This window comes from Perna viridis, chromosome 5 (genome assembly GCF_037379345.1).
Source record: "Perna viridis isolate PV_CMFRI_1.1 ecotype Kerala chromosome 5, ASM3737934v1, whole genome shotgun sequence".
Classification (NCBI taxonomy): domain Eukaryota; kingdom Metazoa; phylum Mollusca; class Bivalvia; order Mytilida; family Mytilidae; genus Perna; species Perna viridis.
Genome location: NC_142449.1, coordinates 44,032,179 through 44,053,467, shown reverse-complemented (window position 1 = coordinate 44,053,467; position 21,289 = coordinate 44,032,179). Strand labels below are relative to the sequence as shown.

The 21,289-nt window shown below is 33.5% G+C and overlaps 2 protein-coding genes across 5 annotated transcripts in view; both read right to left on the bottom strand.

Moving 5' to 3' along the window:
- Positions 1–6,615, bottom strand: part of LOC148617853 (DNA-directed RNA polymerases I, II, and III subunit RPABC3-like) — a 29,340-nt gene extending 22,725 nt beyond the window's left edge. The window contains exons 1-3 of one of the 3 annotated variants that reach the window (XM_088585459.1): positions 6,597–6,615; positions 4,323–4,421; positions 1,408–1,491 (exon numbers count right to left, since the gene is read on the bottom strand). In XM_088585459.1, the coding sequence (XP_088441585.1) occupies positions 1,408–1,491; positions 4,323–4,395 (157 nt within the window). In that variant the 5' untranslated portion in view covers positions 4,396–4,421; positions 6,597–6,615. Of the gene's footprint in view, positions 1–1,407; positions 1,492–4,322; positions 4,603–6,596 lie in introns of those variants that run through there. The other 2 variants (XM_088585460.1, XM_088585458.1) reach the window with 2 other exon arrangements.
- A 5,096-nt stretch (positions 6,616–11,711) lies between these two features.
- Positions 11,712–20,998, bottom strand: LOC148617852 (succinate dehydrogenase cytochrome b560 subunit, mitochondrial-like). 2 transcript variants are annotated; one of them, XM_088585451.1, is made up of 6 exons: positions 20,856–20,998; positions 18,504–18,560; positions 17,388–17,492; positions 16,754–16,815; positions 14,530–14,693; positions 11,712–12,660 (listed from the first exon to the last, which is right to left on the bottom strand). In XM_088585451.1, exons 1-6 carry the CDS (start codon positions 20,870–20,872, stop codon positions 12,553–12,555), a joined length of 513 nt encoding a protein of 170 aa, XP_088441577.1. In that variant the 5' UTR covers positions 20,873–20,998; the 3' UTR covers positions 11,712–12,552. The 2 variants fall into 2 exon arrangements, with proteins under 2 accessions (XP_088441577.1, XP_088441578.1); XM_088585452.1 differs by lacking the exon at positions 20,856–20,998 and adding an exon at positions 20,472–20,687.
- Positions 20,999–21,289: the final 291 nt, after the last annotated feature.

The window sequence follows — 21,289 nt, the reverse complement described above, 5'->3', positions numbered from 1 at the left end:
ATAATAAAGAAGGTCAAACTAACCTTGGATAATGTCAAAAAAAAAAGTAGTAATACTTGACAATCTATAAAAATACAAAATAAACAGTTCATTGCCAATCAATGGAAGGTTTAAACCAGCGAAGAATTTCATATTTCATATTTCAAATTTCGCATTTAGTTTCAGGTAGATGCACATGCAAACCTAGTTGCAGCTTTGCTGTTTACATGATCTGTTTTGTATTATTCTGATGAGTCTTGCTCATGTGATTTCTCGCTCTAAATGTAATTGTGTCAGTTGCTGTAATACTTAGTTCTGTTGCCTGTTAAGCTGCCAGCTTGCCAGATTAGTTATAAAAACAGGACTGTCGCAGGTAAATTTTGGCACATCTTTCTTCAATGTGTTATTCAACCTTGAGAGGTAGCAATGTTTACTCCTCATATGTCTATTTGTTTATTCTTTGAACAAATTAATACTTTACTTCTTACAATATAGTTTTTGTTCTACAAATTTAGGCAGTCTCATTTTCAATTACTTCCAATTATATAAAAATGTAATTCAAGTCTCACTCAACAATTGGAAGTGAAAAATCCATTTTAGTTTAGAATTAAATCAACATGACCTAGTAAAAGTTTTGAGAGAAGAATATTTTATAACAAAGCCAAGTGACCTCAATTAAATTGATTCACCTTTCTACAACTGACATTGAATATAAAAAATATTTGCCATGAGGTACAAAATCTTACATTTCTATTGAACCACATCCCATAAACAGCAATTTAAACACAATATTCTACTTAATTGAAGTGCAATCAAGTCTCTACTGGCTTAAATCAATACATTAGGGCATGAAGACCCCACAGCAAGACTGGAGTTCTGTCTAGTTCAGGGACTGAGACAGAATAATGACCAGTGTTTCAAGTGTTAAATTGGGGTTACACTGAAAATTTCTAGTCATGAGAACATTGTCAGAAAAACTTATAATACAGTTTCATTAAGAATGTATGAACAAGTTGTATAACTCAATAAGCTTAATTATCAAGCAAAAGAGTACCTATATTTGACCATTACTCAGTATTCCTTATGTTTGTGCCATCTCAGGATGGAGTCAGGTGCAGATCCCAGACCTAAGGGTGAGGTTGATGAGGGATCGTTGACAAGGGGATCATGAAATCAAAAGTATACTTCAGTAATGTAATTATTCTATTATTTTGGATATAACTTGCAAAAAAAATCTATTTATGCATAAATGCAAAAAAATGTTCCATAGAAGGGTATGAATATTCTGGGTCCACCTTCAGGATCTATACCTGAGTGTAACTATGACAACCAATTTTTTTATATACAAACCTTGTACTTACCCATTTGGAGTTACATACAATGTATGTATCTCGGATACTACAATAAAAAAAATATATATATTCTTACCTAAATCAACTGGATAGATCTGTGTGTTGACGTCTAAAATCAGGTCCATCTTGAATGATTCTGACTCACAGAACAACCTGGATACTAAAACAAAAAAAAATGAACATAAGTCATGATGCATATAATATATTTCTGTCGCTTCAAAGGTTTCTAATCATTTGGACATTAGCCAGAGAAGAAAAGTTCTACTGATTCTTCGGTTTCATTACAGAGGACAATGTCAATCAATGTATACACCTGGGGCCTCCCATGGGAGTCGATGGGACAGTCAGAAAATTGCACATTTTCAGTGAACTCAAATTTCATTTACTTCAAGAAATCCTCTGTGGTTATGTCATGCAATGAAATAACGTTAACACTAAGAAGCAGCATACAGTACGCGTTTTACCCAAGCTAATAAAGTACTACGTGTTACAGCACACCCATTTACTACTTGCACTATGTTGCATGAAATAAATTTTGGTCAGAATGCATTATGAGTATAGCATTACTATTTTTTGAGAGAAGTCTTATTCCCCATGCCCCACCACAGAGAAGCATTACTCCCCATGCCTTGCCAGAGGGAAGCATTATTCACTGTGCCTTGCCAGACAAAAGCCTTATTCCCTATGCCTTGCTAGAGATAAGAATTATTCACTATGCGTCGCCACAGAGAAGCCTTATTTGCTGTGACTTGCCAGAGAGAAGACTTACTTGTTGCGCCTTACCAAATACAATGTAAGCACAGCATAATTTTGATTATATTGAAAGGACATTATACATTGTATGTAAATCACAAATGAAGTTCATATGCATCACATGTACATGTATGATTAAACTGAAATACATGAACTGATACCATTAAAATATTTGTTCTAGGCAAGTTGTAAGCTAAAACCAAGTAAAAAATGTAGGCCTGAGTTCCAACTTGTTACAACTTTGTCAGTAATATGCTGGGCAACTTGAATCAATCAACGAATTTTGCTTAAGTGTGTCATCTGTTGTGGCTAGTGGAAAACCTGCCTTGTCTGTATGCTACAGGTAAGCACCATGTACTGTGTAGCATTACAGTAAGCCACATTGAAAGATCAATAGAACACATTTTTCATCCACTAATTTCGTTCATTTTTTTTGTAATGTTAAAAAGAAATCATACATATATTACCGTGATGGGCTTGTCCAGACACGTACATGTACAAATGTATTGTCAAGCCAAATGCTTTTTTATAAGTAATGAATGTGGACTGAAGAACTAGCAACATAAATTATTTACTACTTTTTTAATACTTGGCCAGCTGCCTAAAGCATTTTTTACCAGTTCATGTAGCAATTGTAGAACTTGTAAGTGCACCACAGTGAAAGTAGACATTATCAGTGTAAATCTAAAAAGTTTAAGAACATGTACATGTGTACACAGAAGAATCATGCAAATACAAAAATGAAATGGAATTACTAAAAGAAGTTCAGTTAAATTCAACTACATGCAGATAATACCCTCCCCCATTTCTTTCATTTCACAGATCACCATATCATCAGTCATTTTTTTCCCTCCACTTCCCACACAAAATTTACAGTATGTGTTCTAAGAAATATGGACTTTATCTATTTGCATGATTCTTGAATTAGCTATTATTCAAAATGTGTAGACAAGTACATATGCATGTGAATATTAGAAAGTGTACAAAGTCAAAGATAATATTTACTTGAAATTCTGTATGTGCAAGTATAGGCAAACATATATCTTATACATATATGTACATACATGTACAAGTTTTCACCAAGTTTGACAAGCCCAGAGTTGCACATAAGTTAAACAAACACAAAAACAGCAGACTAAATATAATTAAAGTTCAAAATATTTTAAATCATCATCAAAGATTTAATTCTCTGTATCAACAATAAGTTAAATAATCAATGACACAACATAGGCAGGCTAAGGTGAGTTAGAACTGAGAGGTGATTGAACTTGTCAAACCACAGGTAGGTAATGTGTGTATGTGTATTTTCTATCCTAGGCAACCAGAGCATGATTCAACATGTGGCTACTGTCATTTAAAAAAATGACAGGGATGTTAAAATACCCAGAGAATTCAGAGGGGATACTTCTAACAAAGAGCATTTGTATATATGTATACCCAAATGATTCTTACATAAAACTTAACACATTTCAGAAAAACAAATGTTTCACTATTAAATGCACAGGAGCACATAAAATCTTATGTTCAGAGCAATATGCTACAAGCAAAATTTTCAAAGGCTCCGAAATTACAGCTTACTACAAAAATGTACCAATTAAAAATTACTTCTTAAAGCAATTAATATTCAAACAGTAATGTGTTGAAACTTAATGTACTTAACTTGTATGCAATGCTTACTTGAAGAAATGACAAATCATGGCTCAAGGATCCTTCCAAACCACAGAAGAAAACTGCTTGGATTCTCTGATCTGATGCATCACAAACACAGGTTTTCCAGACATAGACAAATCAGAGACAGGACTTAAGTTGTATTCTTAAACAGACTTAAGCACCTCACCCATCCTATGCATTCGGTAGAATGAAGTACAAACAGTCGGCAGGGGGTTTTGTTCTTCTTTTAATGTGTCAAGCCAATCACATGATAATGTAATAACGTGAACAAACATGTTTACAAAAAGACCGGGTATCCATCATGAATACACGTGTACCAAGAGAAAGGATTTCCAAATGTGAGAATAAAAAGAAAATTAGAAAACTGGATAAGAAAACTTACAACTTTACATCTTGGATTTGGTCCAAATAGCACCTGAATCCATAGGAGACAGTCACGTTTAAATCGGTAGACGCCATTTTGGAATGTTTTGCCGGTAAATGCGATTGAACACGTTTGCCACAAAAATCAATGACACTTCAGAACGACAAAAACAGTTATAAACATTAAAAAGAATTTAGACTTACCTCTGTCGAATTTCTTCCCATCGGGATCAATGTCTTTCACGTCAAATATGTCCTCGAATAACACTCCAGCCATTGTTCTTCAAGTGACCAAAAGTTAATCTGAAATTTTCGATCAGCAGTTGCAATAAAACTGTTTCAAATTGACCTTAAACACTATTTGGGTTAAAGATTTATATTGTCAATAAAATAAAGCTCTATGAAATAATCTAACAGGCAAAAATGTAGGTTTTATTGTCCGATAATGATATTCATTGAAACCGGAACTACCAAATGTTCTAAGTTTTCTACTTTCATCACAGGAGAGTTCACACTTTCGACACGCCCACATTGAGGATCCATTTGGGATAATAGAAAACGTCGCTTTTCTAAATAATACGACGGGCGGAGCGATAATTGAATAAACATCATACTTTTTTAATATAATAATTTTAATTTGCTACTGTACAGATCAATAAATCAGATCTATATAAGTTTTTACTGAATAATGTGTAGTTTCGAGTGCGTACATGTGTACATGTGTACAACTGACATGAATTGTAAAACAACTTTTTTTAAATATACTTACATGTAAATAGATACACATAAAGATTTTTCAGAAAGTTTACTGGGATTAATTTAGCCTCCTTTGTCATTTCTTAATAATCATAACAGATCCTACATGTTGCATTCAGATCAAAGAATTTGGTTACTTAATTTAAGTTTTTAGACTACTGCAAATTGTCCTTCGCAAATTCGGTGATTTGATTCAGCTTGATACTGGTTTTTTATGCACACAGTAACATCCAATGCAAACCCTTTTTACCCAAGGTGCGAATCCAGAGATTTTGAAAAGGGGTTCCAGAAAAAGGGCTAGTATTTGCTCATATTTGCCAAAATTTGATACAAAATCAAGAAAATTTTCAAAAAAGGGATATCGGAACCCCAGAACCTCTGGGTCCGCTGATATGACACTGCACCCCTTACTGGTAAACAGGTCTAATATATTTTTGCATGTATCATTAAAACTTGAATAGGGGGTCGATAAAATTTTCATCATACCCGAAAATGAATATAAGGATGTTTACAACAAAAATAAGTTTAAAAAGATGCTCTTAAGTACTAAATAAAACACTGTCTGTAACTATTGAACGCCTAGCATATTGTCTTTTTTGTTCCATACTAATTAAAACGACGATCTCCTTCGCAGCTATAGTGTAAAAGCTTAGACCTGTACATGACGCGTCGTTTCTAAAACTACTTGGGTCACAGAAAAAAAAACTAAATTCATTTAGTTCCATGCACCTCCCTGAAAACTTAATTTAAACTATATATTGGCAAATAAGGATATCGTAATTGCGTAGCAAAACAAACAGTGGCGGGTCTATCAGGAATTAAATTCAGAATGATTTCTAGTGATTTCCAGTTGTTTTTTTTTTATTATACAATCAATTAAACCTTTCGAGCATTGGTGTTCCCCCTCCCCCATGGATCCGTCTATGACTGTATAAAGTCACTTATAAAGTACGTTTGAACTTTTAGTGAAGTCCTTAATTAATGTACATCGTATAGCTCTGCAAATGCTCTTGTACAAATCTTATTAAAACGCAATCTGACATGTGCCTAATAACTTGTAATCAATGATTTAATTTTAATAAGATCGTCTTATACACAAATGTCAATTTCGGTGAAGACACTTCATTATTTGTGGCACACTGTCAAACTTTGCTGGGGGTTGATTTCTTGGTTACTACGAGGCAGTAGTATCATTTAATATAATATGAAACTTTGCTGGGGTAATATGGACCAATAGTTCCTAATGCTTCTGATTCAGATATGAATCGACTTATTTAAAGAGCAGGTCAGACCCTCTAAACCTTCAAATATATAAATATTGTCATAAGAGTGATTAGGGTATGAATTCAAAATTAAATTTTAGTATAGTATCTATCGTTTTATGTTTTATCTCGAATACATATCGAATATTAATATGAAAATCCGGTTCCAGTCAGTAAACAGTCATATAGAAATGTCAAAATCAATACATGGACCACTGAACAAACATATATCATTCAATAAGTTAAAAAAAAAAACGGTTCAAAACTGCAATTGTCAGCTAAATATATATGTACCTGTTACGGCAGGCCCGGGTAAATTACGATTGAGCAATAAAAATGCATGATAAAGAGCAAAGGGGTACATGACCGAAAATCGGAGATCTATAGGTCGATGTCTATGTATAATGTGTTGAAATTATAAAAGGAGGACAACAACGATTTAATGAGATTTAAGGCCTACCTTTGACCTCAGACTGGTATACCATCTGGTCAAAAGGACCATATATAAGGAGAATGGATATGGTGAATATGTCAGAGACAACCCCACCAGGATGTAAAATGGCACCTATAACAGGGCACAAATAGGTCCTCAATGAACCACTCTACAGTACGTTGACGTACTCCCGAACAGTTTGAGTGGGGAAACGCTCTTGGACCCACGTGGGGTCTGGGAGTAGGTCAGAGTGTCAACAGAGCGGCCCAGCGGCCAGTAGGACATACTCTGACTGACTTCTTTGGTCAGGTATTCCGGAGGCTTGGCTCCGCTACCCCCAACTATTCACAGACATCTACTAACACAATCCCCGCAAGGGACGGTCGTGCGAGATCCGTAAGGATAGTCAAGACCGTAAACAACACCAATGAAAAGTGAAAACCCTCACACCACTGGAAAGGCTGCAGTTTGCCCCAGAACATTATACACAGTTATAGCGAATAGTTGCCTCCATATATACTCCAGCAACGAAAAAGTAAATTGAAAATAAAAACGAAACAAGACATACAGAGGCCAGTTATTCCTGACTTGGCACAGGCACAAAAGACGCAGCGGGGTTTAAGATCTACCATCCTGTTTAAAACCGGTCACTGTGAATAAAAATATTACACAATTTAAAATTCTTAAAAATCACTTCAAAAAGGTCTGAGCTCTTTATTAAAACATAAATAACGAAACTGGTTATATGTTTCACAAATGTACAAATAAAGGCGGGAGCATCCCGATATAACAATCTCGCGCTTTATAATGTTTCTGTATTAAGACGGGAGTCCAATATATTCCACTATCGGAATTTTCTCCCCGAACACAATTTTCGGTTTAAAATCGTACTTAAAATGTAAGAATTACTTCAACTTTTGTCAAAATCACTATCATTATTGTGCATGATACTCATTAAATGTCAATTTCAATATTTAATCCCCCGTGTTGGTCCGGGTGTAAAAAATAAGCCCGCAGCAGCGGTAGGTTTGTAAAAGGCGATTAAATAGTGCTCAGAACCCTGACCGGAGGCTAGGGCACTCTGCCCACAGAGCAACCGGGTTGTGTGCCCCAGCTGATTGAATGAGGTAACCCTGGCATGCTACATGCTGGAGTCGTCAGGCCATATAATACGGAAATTAAAATTGACCGCAAACCATAGTGGTACAGCGTGTTGAAAAAGATGCCAGGTTCTTCGCACGTAGAAGAACCCTGCTATGGTATTCGATAGGAGTAGGAACCTTGGTACTCCGCGCTGCAGGAGGCTAATTTGTCCGACACTACCCATCTCTCCCTATCTTCAGTGGCAATCAAAATTCGTCGACTCTATTATCCTTATATTACTTTCCATTTTTCATTTCCTCATCATTTCATGTTCATTTTAAATCATTCGTTTCATGTTCATCGCCCGGATCAGTGGTGGATCCAGGGGACCGCCCCCTTAGAAAATTGCAATTTTTAAACATTGTTGAAATGTTTCACCCTATATTTTATAGTTCAAGATACCCTCACAATGCAGGATTTGAGGTTTAATATGTCAAAATTTTCTTCGTGATCCTGCCAAGAATTTTGTTTGCCCTCCCTCTTTACCTAAAACTCTATATCCGCCACTGCGGATATAGCTGAGATATTGCTGCTTGGACCTTAAACACCAACAATCAATCATTTAATAAATTTTTAATCGAACCCAAATTTTAGATTAAAGTGGCAATGAAAAAATATGGCTAGTTTCCTGCTTTAAAAAAAATTGGAGATTGACATCTCCCGCTATAGAGTTTTCGAAGGTAGTAGTGTGTTTACACTCATTTACGACCTCTTCCAGGTGGTCTTAGTTATACGATGGTACATTTGTTACATTTTACCATATCGTTGGTCTGTCCAGTCTGACTTCAGCAAGATTTTATGCGGTCTAATTATATTTAATAAGAATGAACAATACACATACCACGTTTTACTTTTATCGTGTTGCAATATTAGTGAGGCATTAAAAACTGAATTGGTATGATACTGATATAGCAAAGAATGAGCAATATCTCGATTCTGGGTTGGAGCAATAAATGCTAGTGTAATCAATGCTAGTGTAGTCACTGCTGGTGATTGCAGGTTTACAAATCTACATGAAGGTTTATAAATTAGAATTATCGCTGAACCGATAGAAGGAAGACACTGGGTAAGGGACTTTTCTCACCGGTTGTTCGTTGAAGTCCCGTTTCAATTTTTTTTCTCTACATAGACATGTCTACTACTGTCGGTTTGATCGGTAGAAACTGTTATAATAACAGAGTCTGAAAGTTTGAAAAAATGTTCAGATTTCTTTATCGCAAGTGATTAAAATTGTTAGCTCTGCTACCACTAGTGTAGTGACCAAATGATTAGATTAGAAGACTGGATTTGTAACTGCTAGTGACTAAATGGCTAGGGTATGTCACCACTAGGATAGTGACCAAAATAAAAGGTCAGTTATACCGCTAGTATTAGCACTAAATAGTTAGATCTGTAACCACTAGTATAAGGGTCAAATGGCTAGATCTGTTACGGCTAGTCACTCGATAGTCACTCATTAGATCTGTTTTGGCTAATGACTCACTGGTCACATCTGTAACGGCTATTGACTCAATGGCTTCATCAAATGCTGTTAGTATTTGATCTAAATGGTTATATCTATTATGGGTGGTTTCTCAGTGGTTAGATCTGTTACGGCACGTGACTTACTGGTAAGATCATGCAGTCATTCCACATGTTGGGACTAAATTGTTATATTTGTTATGGATAGTTACTGCATGATTAGATTTGTTATGACCAGTGACTCAATAGTTTGGGCTGTTACGACTAGTGACTCTTGCAGTGGTTTCATCAGATGATGCTGGTATAGATATTAAATGGTTATATCTGTTACGACTGGTGACACACTTGTTTGATCAGTTACTGCAATTTTAAGTGTTGGCACTGAATGGTTATATTTGTTACATATTGTTACTCACTGGTTAAATATGTTACAGCTAGTGATTCAATGATTTGATCTTTTACTGGTAGTAGAGGGACAAAATGGTTTTATTTGTAACCGTTAGTGACTCATCAGTTCAATACATTATGGCTTGTGTGGTTATATCTATTACTGTTAGTATAGGGACTAAATGGTAGGCAAAATGTGATCACTAGTGACACAATTGTAAGGTGAGTACAACTAGTATAGGGACTAAATGGTTAGATCTGTTACCACTAGTGACTCACTGGTTATACCTGTTACCACTAGTAACTCACTGGTTATACCTGTTTCTACTGGTAAGCAAATGATTTGTGTCTGGAGAAGGGGTTAATGACTGCATCTATGTCACAGATGATCATGTTTTCAATTTCCACTGAGAACAGCAATGTATGAGATCTTTCAATCTAATCTTTCAGTTGTGAATGTGGAAAAGTCTCATTGCTTTTTTGATTTTTTATCTAATGGAATTTATATCACTTCAAGAATTGAGAGACAAGTTTTGTTGGAACTCTGAAGCTTTTTTAACGGCAGTAATTATATACTAACTATTTGGATTTCAATTTGTTCCGTCATTAAATTTGGTATACATGCACTGGTATAATGCTCGCTAAGACTGTTGGTCAGTTAGCAACTCCAAGATATAAAATTTTTGGGGGTATTATACAAGCTAAAGTAGCCATCAGAAGTAACAGGCCACTAGAAATGAAAGCAGTCACCCCATGTTGACAGATTTTTCTTCTGTTTCCTTGTCCGGTGAAAAAGCAGGAACCATCAGTATTGATGTCTCTTGTAGAAACTCATAATCCCCTACAAGTAACGTAAGCAGGCTAAGGTTAGAAGCACTAAAAAATGACAGGATGGATTTGGTGCTTTGCCTGGGCAATCATTCTCAATTTAAATAGCAACAAGAGGTTACATAGAGCCTGAATCACTCACATGGACCCATATCATATGTCTACATTTACCAATGAAGATACCTAAAACTGGATTTTACCACAAAAAAAAAACTAACATTTACAAGAACTCCTACAGAGTTTTTGTGTAACTTTTGTCCCTTAGAATAAAATGTAGCACCAATGAATCTGTACAATAAAGCTGTTAACATTCTTTAGTGTATGAAATTGTTTCTGGCAAAAGCTGAAAAAATGTGAAAACTGTCAATTTTGAAATAAAAGGGCAATAACTCATGTATAAGAGCTCAGCTTGCATCATGTAGAATGTTCCAGTTGAGATTATCCCCATTTATATACCGGCACATCCAATGATATTAATTTTGCTTCATATGAATCAACATGAGGCCTTCACTTTTTATTGTTACTGTCTGAAAACAAGAGAAAAAAGTTTGTTCTTGGCTAGGTTAGAAAAGTAGTTTCATAGAAATTCAGTAAACTAATTATCTGGAAACCAAAAAAATTGTCTTCGCCCGAAATGATTCATAATTAAGGACATTATCCCAAAATTAAACCCCACATTTCCTTTGTGGTACAAAATGTAGATTACTTATACCTTCAATTCTATAGTTAGAATTTACAAACCCCACTTTGGGCCCCTTTTTGACTCCTTCTGGGGATTGTAGTCTAATCATGTGACTCAGTGCACAAATTTAACTTGTGCATTGTTATGTTGTTATATGGCTGATGTCTTGAACAATGAGAATATATGCAACCCTTCCTACAACACTTGTTGGGCATGCGAGTTCAAAGTGCAAACAATCTCATTCTAACTGCATACATCACTTCTGAATTATGTCACTTCAACTGAAAGATTTAAAGTATTAAAAGATCTAAGTATAATGACATCATAGCTTACAACTAATTTTACACTTGCAATTTTTTTGTGGAATTAATCAGTGACTTACATTCCTTATTTCATGAGACTTTGGGGACTTAATCTAAACCCCAAAATCAACACCAACCTTCCTTTTATGAAACTGCAACCTTTAAACCTTGTATAGAAATTTCATCAAGATCCATTAATTAATAACCAAAGTATTACATAAAAACAAGTGGTTATGGACAAAGGCATGGGTGACGACAACAAATAAATTGTGGGTTAAAAAGCATACTTTCAGCAGAAAACAACTGGTCTAAGTACAACCACAACTTATCAACACATCCTGAGGGTCTATATTGTTTATTTGCAGACCTACATTTTTACTAATTTCAAATTTCAAAAGCAAAAGCATAGTACTGCAGGTAAATAAATATCGAACACATTACTTAATTCACACTGTTGAAGTATACCTAAAGTACACAGAGATTTTAAAGGAAATAAGAAAGTTATGTTTAAAATTTCAACAGAATTTTACAGATGTAATTTTATTAACAGACACCTACCTTTTTGACTGAAGGGATGTTGCAAGAAAGCCTGTACAAAAGGTTTTCACAAGTAATATACATGGTTAACATTTATAGTAATTATAGATGGAGCATAAACAAATCTGAAACAATATATAAAAAATAATATCTTCTCAACAGCCATATCTGGCAAATATTTGAAACAAATGCCATACTACAAACAATGAATACAACAGGTTCATCCTAAAAGCAGGATTCTGACATAACTCTTCTAGTGATAAAGGAGTGATCATACTTGATTTCTAAAATACAAAATAAAGTTATTGTATTTTTTTAGAAAGCGTTGTGGGGGATTCTAGTATAAGAATATTGAAATCACCATTGGAGAGATATGGAAATTATTTTGCAATCTTCATTTTCTATTGCACCAACAATTAAGTAATTTTTTTAGAACATTTTAACTGTGCTTAAAAAGGGTACAATAAAACACTGTACATCATAAGTTGTACAATAATTTTTTTTGCAAGAATATTGCAACAAAAATATTAATATGGATGAAGGTAGATCCAAAATGTTCCAAATCATATCTTTCAGTATAAAAAGGTGTAAGCACTGTCACTAGAAATGAATGAAGCACAGTCTATATTCTTCTATCACAGGTTTATAATAAATGGACTGCAGCTGCTGTAACAAGCCATGACAGGCCAAAAACAAACCAGCCAGTTTGGTAAGTGTCTTTCAAACTGAACCCTAAAGCCCAGTCCCAGGCCTGAAAGATGAAAGAAAAATAAGCTAAACAAATGTATAAAAAATAAATTAAATAAATGATATTACAAAATTTTAGGGCTATACCATAAAAATATAAGGTATTCAGGAGATCTGAGATACCTTTTTTTCTTTTTGTTTTTGCCAGTGGACTCACTCACCAAATTTGTGTGCATGTGTTAGTTTTTATTGTTTAGCAAAAATAAATTGAATTTTGTATTTTTTTAAAATGGATTTCAGCTGAATTTGTTTTCTAATAATTCATGGTGAATCAACAGATCAGTACCAGCATTTTTTGGCAATAATTCATCAAGGTCTGATGAAAAAATTTCTAAATAATTTAATCAACGTGAGATAATCTATAAAACTATTACTACACTTATTTTGACCCTGACATGAAAAATACTGCACTAAAGACCATAACCAGTAATGGCAGATCTATAACTTTAGTTGCTCATTTACTTTTGTTACTTTATATGTATTATTTTGGTTATTTTATGTTCTTTGTTGTCTTTGTCTGTTTTCAATGACTGGTCTTTGTCCTTGGATTACATTCTTTTAATATTTGCTAAAATCTTGGTTCCTTTGATTACTCTTTAGCCAAACAGTTATCTCAATAATTAAGATAAAAGATGGCAGGACTGATTTGGTGGTAAATGTTTCATAGTAAGGAACCAGTCAATTAGTGGATGTTTGATTTTTTAAATATTTTCGGAAAATAGAATGGTAATTTTAAAGTTAACAACACATTCTTCAGTCAACTCTATATAAATCTGTTGTCCTCAGTGTTTTTTCTCCCCAATTTTTTAGGTATTGCATATACAGTGTATACATTTTGATGTATATTTGCACCCCATCTTCAAAAAATTTCTATTTTTTCAAGGCAAAAATGTGGAGATTTTATGATTTCTTAGGGTATACAAAATATGTTTTCAAGTACAATACATTTATCTATTCTTATAACACTGCTTTGAATTAAGAAATATTATGTGTGATTTTTTACCATGTTTTTAAAAAATTTTCTACAGCATCAAGAAAAACATGAAGTTGCAGGCTTTGACATACAGGCAGTGGATTGTGGACAGCATCCAAAATCTCTTACAGCCTATGCTCTATCTATTATAAAGCAACACACCAAATTTGAAATCAATTCATCCATTATGGAGATGAAATTTGAATTGAGGGAATGACGATGGACAGGTGATTCCAATATACTACCAACAAGTTGAGTGGGTGTATAAAACACCCCTCCACTTATATATTTTACTAAGCATATTTTATTGCATGTACTGATTTTAATCCTATCATAAAATTATCAATAATAGTATCAGGACAAACTTTTTGATGGACATTTGAGCACAACCCAACAAGGTGTGAAAATAACATTTGAAATATGATGAAGAATGACTTCCTGTAAAATGCAAAATGAGATGGTTGCGATTAGTAGTTGCTGAGAAAATTGCTACAGAAATAATTTTCCCCTGCCCCTTACTGTACTATAACCCCATTTTCACTCAGTGAAATTCTGCCAAAAATCAAAGATTTTATTCAAAAGATTTACTCCATAAAATAAATCATTTACAACTTGAAAACTAACAGGAAATTTTTCTAATACTGAAAAAAATTGGAAAGAAGACTTATCTATAAATAGGACTACAATGTCCTGCTGAAACACCTACTCAAATCTTCACATGATGTACAGAGGACAAGAAATATTTCACCATTCAGTCTTAACAAAATGGTTAAGCATAACTGAAATACTGCCAAACTCAAATGTCTACCAATGATACATTATGTGCCAGAATGTCTTAGATTTCTATTGCTCATGTGTCAATTTTTCTTATTGCAAGTGTTTTTCCACTTTCATACTTACAAGATGTCTGATTCCATTAATATAATGGTAAATTACAGGAAATCCAAGGATATATTTTGCTGTGGTGATAATTGCAGGACCCATGCTGGCATCATTTATCATCCTGAGGTATGACTCAAAATCTCCTGGTGCTACCAAAAGTGCTGCAGCAACACTTGGGACAGCTACAAATACATATAAAGTCATATCAGAAAACTTGATAGCTTAGAAAAGATTACATGAAATAAACAAATTTAACAGCATGGTCAAGAACATTAGAAATATGCATCTGCCTGAGTTACATTGCAAGTGCTTTCATACCTTTATTTATAAATGGATTTTAACCAATTTTATGTTGATGATGTGTTTTGATGGCCATTTGACCAATTTTGAATTTCTGTGCTGTATCATCATGATGTGTTCTGATCACATTTGACCAATTTGAATTTTCCATATCATTCTTTGCAGAGTTATTGCTTTAGTTTTAATCTTAGAAATTTTACTGCAAAAAGTTATTGCATCAGTTTTAATTTTAGATATTTTACTTCAAAAAGTTATAGCTCCGACATTAATCTTAAATATTTTACAGCAAGGAGTTATTGCTCCGGCTTTAATCTTAAATATTTTACTGCAAGGAGTTATTGCTCCGGCTTTAATCTTAGATATTTTACTGCAAAAAGTTGATTGCGTCAGTTTTAATTTTAGATATTTTACTTCAAAAAGTTATTGCTCCGACATTAATCTTAAATATTTTACTGCAAGGAGTTATTGCTCCGGCTTTAATCTTAAGATATTTTACTAACATTGCTGTAAAGTAATTTGTGATGTAGTTGTAGTCATTTTAACTTAAAATTTCAAAAGTATTGTTTGATGAATAATTTGGTTTAACTTATAGGACTATGCATTCAGTATCTCTAGATCAAATAAATATTACAGCTAGTTGAAGCAGACCAGTTGCAATTTCAATACAAATCTATGTAGAGATCTGCCCTACATTACACCAATGTGTCCTACTTAACTACTTCAGAACATCAGTGTGATCTTTTGGACACTGCCTTTTAAATTTGAATAGCTGTCAATTATGGTGACTTTAACCTCCAAAGGTCAAGTAAATACAAATCACTGCGGCCATTTAAATCATTGCTAAATTTTCTATACTGGTACATTTTAAAGTTTACATTTTAAGGTATCTTATATACACAGTCACTGTAAACCAAAGAAAAAAAATAAAAATGATACTAGTATTTACAATCATTTTACAATATTTCTTTAACAACTTTTTAAAAAAAAAAACTGTTTAATATTAAGAAGGTCCTATGAAGGACTGGTGCATGCATTTATACTGCAAGTTGAAAATGTGGCCATGTTGCAAAAGTGTAATGAATATTACCAAACTTTAAGCTCTTAAAACTACACCAGCTAGTAAAAATCTCAGTTTAACAATGTACATGTATGAGCATCAAATCCTTTTTAAAAGAAGTCTCAGCATTCAGTTCCATTAAGTAATCGAAACTAAAAAGAGGCTTGGTCTGTGAATATTTAAATAAAATGAACAATGTTATCCAATCAGAAACAAGTAAATCACTTTCATATAAAATACAAGCTACCTAAACACACTGGTGGATGACATGATATGAAGGCTAAGGCCATCATAATTGACAGCTATTCAAATTTGAAAGGCAGGGTCCAAAAGATCACACAGGTGTTCTGAAGTAGCTAAGTAGGACACATTGGTGTAATGTAGGGCAGATTTCTACATAGAGAGCTAACTTAAAAAGTGCATGCTTAAAATAATTCTTTCCAGGTTTGGGTTGAAAAGGATTTGCTATCATTTGGTACCAATAAACCATGTTACAAATAAACTACCGCACATGAACATGTGTTACTAACAAACAAAACAAAAACACATGCACATATAACATAAGACCCTTCACTTTACTTGAGACACTCTGAATTCCTTACAGGACTTGTCATTTTTGTGGCAAGGGAGTCCTGCGACTTGCTATTTTTTGGGAGGAGTGAGAACCCGGTTATTGAAGTCCTGGGACTTGCTATTTTTTGGGAGGAGTAAGAACCCGGCTATTGGTGTCAGTCATACGCACAACTCCCAGAGTGTATTAAGGTTATGTTGTTAATGAAGACAATGGGGGATAATTCAACTCCAACATTAGAATTTGGAAGGAGTATGGAGTCTTTATCAGCCTTGTGACAGTATTTTTAGGGGAACTACATTTTTATTACTTACTGACTGCCATCACAATCCCTGTGACTCTATGACATAATGACAACATAGAAGTCAACTGTGGTCTGAAAAAAAAAAAGGGAAAAACAAATATAGTACTGTATCAGAAAAGAGCAGTTCAAATAAAATTTATGGTAAATAGGATTTTTGTACATGTATCTTGTATGAGGTCCTACAAATTTATTTCTAAGGTATGAAAAAAACTAGGACTCAATCAAATTATATCTTCCTTTAACCCCGTGTTTTTGCCAGGATTTCAAAAGCTTTAGTTACTATTTGAGATTATGTACAAACACATATAAATTTTGACTAAAATGGGTCAAAATCCATGAAAAAGCTTTAGTCACTTGAGAAAATGATTAATCATTGACCAAAATGACTAAGCCTAGAAAAATCACTGACTTTGATTTCACATATTCCCCTCAAATGATCATTACTTCACTTTACATACAAAGCCAAGTAACAATTTTTTTTACCATGTTACACTTACTTTTGTAATTTCTTTGTTATAATATTGTTGAATATGGATTTTATTATGGTCTGTAATTATCAAAGTATTACAAGGAGAGTTGTAAAAGAAATGTTGACTAATTTTTCTTGTAACTGTTGTTGAAGGTTGTGATATAGTCTTCCTTACTTGTAAATTGACAAATGAGGAGATAATGGTCTGTTAAGTTTCCTGTTTTTATCCCAGAACTGTCTCATCTCGTCATATGCAACAGCTGACCCCATAGGCTGAACACTAAAAAACAAAAAGCAACATTTTTTGTCCAATCAAGTATTTACATGTTCTAATATTAGTTGTAAGACAATACAATGAGTTGGTCTTGAAATGTCTATGACTTGAAAATGAAAAAATTCACAGATGTAAGTGGGTGATATCGGAACTTAAAAAATCCCCTTTCCAATTTCCTCTAAGGAAATGGAAGTTTTGCAGGGAAAAGTTATTTGTGCTCGGTACTTACAATTGGGAAAGATCTTTTTTATGGTACTGAAGTTAACCACTATACTCTGACATGATTTAGCTCTGACATTGTGAAAGAAGCAGGAAAATTGGGAAATAAATAGGAATTAGAAGGTTAAGATCTAAAAAAAAAAAACAAAACACAATTTTCTGCCTGCTCAGACATAAATCTGTAAAATTTGATACTGAAATTTAAGATAAAAAAGTAGAAATTCCTATACAAATAGGATTAAAACAGTGTCTGTATACTGAAGCCAAAAAAAAAGTGTGTTTACGGTCACCTGACAAACCCTCATTTATCGCTGCGACCCTTTTTTATCTGCAATTTTCTGAAATTCCGGAAATTTCTGCTTTTTCGCCAGTACTGGTATTTATCGTATTAAACAACAATGACGGCCAAACAAAAAAAAATATGACCTACCGACCCTATTTTTTTTCAGCATGTGACAGCAAACACACATTTTTTTTCTTTGGCCTAAGCTCATTGGTAGTGCCTTTTGGTAATCACATTGATAAACTTTAATTACATGTAAAATGTAGCATTTGTTTCGGTAGCTCAGGATTGATCTAAAAATATTCATGGGTACTAAAGGGATATGCCCTTAACCCTGCGATCGATTTTGAGCCTGCATGACGCTGTGATACTATAACAGTATTTGTTTTGACTTTGAAATTGATTTTTTTTCTCACAAAATCAAGGGGAAGTAAGCATAAGAAAAATTCTAGAGATGAATTTCTTGTTTGATAACTGTATTATGACACTTAGCATAGACACATTATACATTGTACCTTTTCTGTAAGAATGTGCCATGACTGTGTAACAGCAAACTTCGTCTTCCAATTTGCCTACAAAATTAAAATTAATACATGAATTAAATGCAATAATATTTCTAAAATAAAAGCATTCTAGAAAGACTGTATAATTTGAGAATTTAACTTCAGCATTATGTACATACTATATAACCTCTTCAGAAAAATCATATCTGATGTTAAGTACTAGTTATACACCATATTGTGAATCTAAGAAATTTTGAAATATAAACCTGCAGGATTTTACACAGACTTGCTTTTTTACATTGCTTGATATTCCCCATTAGGAATATGGATAGTATATATATATATATAAAATTTAGTTGAACATTGGAAAATAGTAAACAAAAATATTGGTCTGGGCTACCAGCTTGTATTTCCTAATATTTAACCCTGCTTGAACCACAGAGGTTTAAAGTTGAAAAGTTGAGGCAAGTATGGACCCATCATTTAAACTTGTTCTTTTTGGCCCCTAATTCTAAAAATGGTTCCAGTCAACTGAATCAAAACCTCCAAAAACAATCTGAATCATCTTTTGAGGGTATGGCACCTTGTGGTACATTTACATCTTTAGAGATCCATTTCCTTTTTCTAAAATTATCATCTAGAAATCAAGCCCTAATATGGTCATTTACTCTTTATCAATTTGGTCTTCTTGCCTCAAATATACATGTATTTAATACATCTAGAAAACAATCATAACACTATTTAAATAAATCCTTCAAGAAGCATCTGTGAATATTTTTTACTGCTTATATAGAGAAAAAGTGTGGGAAAATTTTCCCACTATTTTCATGTACATTCCTACTAAATTTTACCTTTCAATATTTTAAAGGACAAACTTAAAAAATGCTTTGATGGTTAATTCTGGATGTTATGAGGTAAAAATACTTCAATACTGGTAATGCAATATTTTTCATCATGTGCCACACCTTATACACATTTTCCTGATTCTTGGACAGAGAAGTACTTGAAATCCTGTATTGGAAATTCCTTATTTGTAAATCAGTATAAATAATGAATAGGATAATCAACAGAAAGGAATGAATATTATCACATGAGCAGAAAACACACAATTTAACATTTCTGTCACCTTAGGCAAAACAATAACAATGGTCAATCAGTCATATTGCAAAATATTCCAGAATTTTGAAATTTTAAGCAGGAGACATAAGTACAAACTAGATTTATTTAAATCTTCTTTAAATAACAATTTTTTTTAGGATTGGAGGGATTTTTATATACAAGAAATTTTTATCAAGATTTCCATTGGAACATGTAAATATCAAAACAAAAGGAACTTCACATGAGATGAGTATATTCCAGGAAAACCGAAAAGTTAACATATGACTGGGGGTTGTTTCTAAGGACACAAGTTGGAGGAAAGTGGCAATTTTAATATTTAAACACATTGTATGTTAATACATTGACAAATAAGTTTGGGATAACAAATGGCTGTTTATGGGGTTAAATTTTACTGTATCCCACTGTCAAGCTTAATTTTAAAGAAGCCAATGCATGAGATTTGGGAGGAGTTTGTCAAGGGAAAATGAAGCCAAATCAGTTTCAAAATGTGTGACTTAAACCAAATGTGTGAGAGAATTGTGCCATTGTATGCTACATAGTATATCTGATAAAATCTCAAATCTCTTTCAATAACATGTCATGTCACAAAATACAAGTGAGGACTTAGAAGGGAGACAAATACAGTCTTTCCAAAGGTTGGTTTTTTTTTCCAGGACATTCAGTCCTGTGATGACATACTATTTTCAGGACCAAACCAAGTTTTACCAGCCATTTTGACCTGAATCAAGAATGACTAATATCCAAAATTTTCCAGACTTCCAGTCTGGCGTTCCAGATTGTTTTAACCAGTCCCGTCACATTTTTATGGGTGATATCCAATGGTCCGACGAAACCTTCGAAAGACTGCAAATAATACATTACATTTAGATACTTCAGTATAGTCTGTAGTGTAGTGTAGACAAGACGTCAAGAGTTACATTTGGATTTGTATCCTGTCAATAATGACACAGTTAGAAGATAAAATTTTACAATATTCAGATCTCTAGTTTTTTTCTGCCAGTACTTTAACCAGTCACACATGAGCAGTGCTTTAAAATATTCTTGAAGTAGGGGGCACCTTGTCAGAACTGTGTCCTTGAACCTTAAAAAATACTGCACAATTTGTTTTTCCTGCTTCAGTACTCGACAAATTATTGACAATGCATTTGACCAAATGCTCATATTGATAGAGCGCATGCAGGCAGTTGAAATGACAATTAGTGCACAATATAATAGGTAAAGTTTAGACTTATGTAAAGCAATCACCTCAAGAGATTCGCCATACTTGGTTTTCTTAACCAGAGTTATCGTTCTTTCCTTTAGTTTACGGAAGACTTTTTTACGATATATAAATAATTGAAAACGATCCCGGTCTAAGAATAAAATAATTAATCATTATCAATGTTAAATCTAGATATCTTCTATTTTTTGACTTCTGGTATTTAGCGAATTGGGTAAAATTTCTGTGAAAGATCATTCATTTATTCATTTTAGTCCAACCATTCACGAATTTTCTCGCGTTATTTCAAGTTTGCGCCAGAATTTGAAAGAATATTCAAGACAAATGAAGTTCGGACTCATTATCCTCTCAATGATATTCCATAAGAGACGAAAATTCTTGTAAAATGAGACCTTTATCATCACTGTTTGCCAATTATTTCGGTCAAAATAATTGTTGAACTTATTTTTTCGTCAAAAAG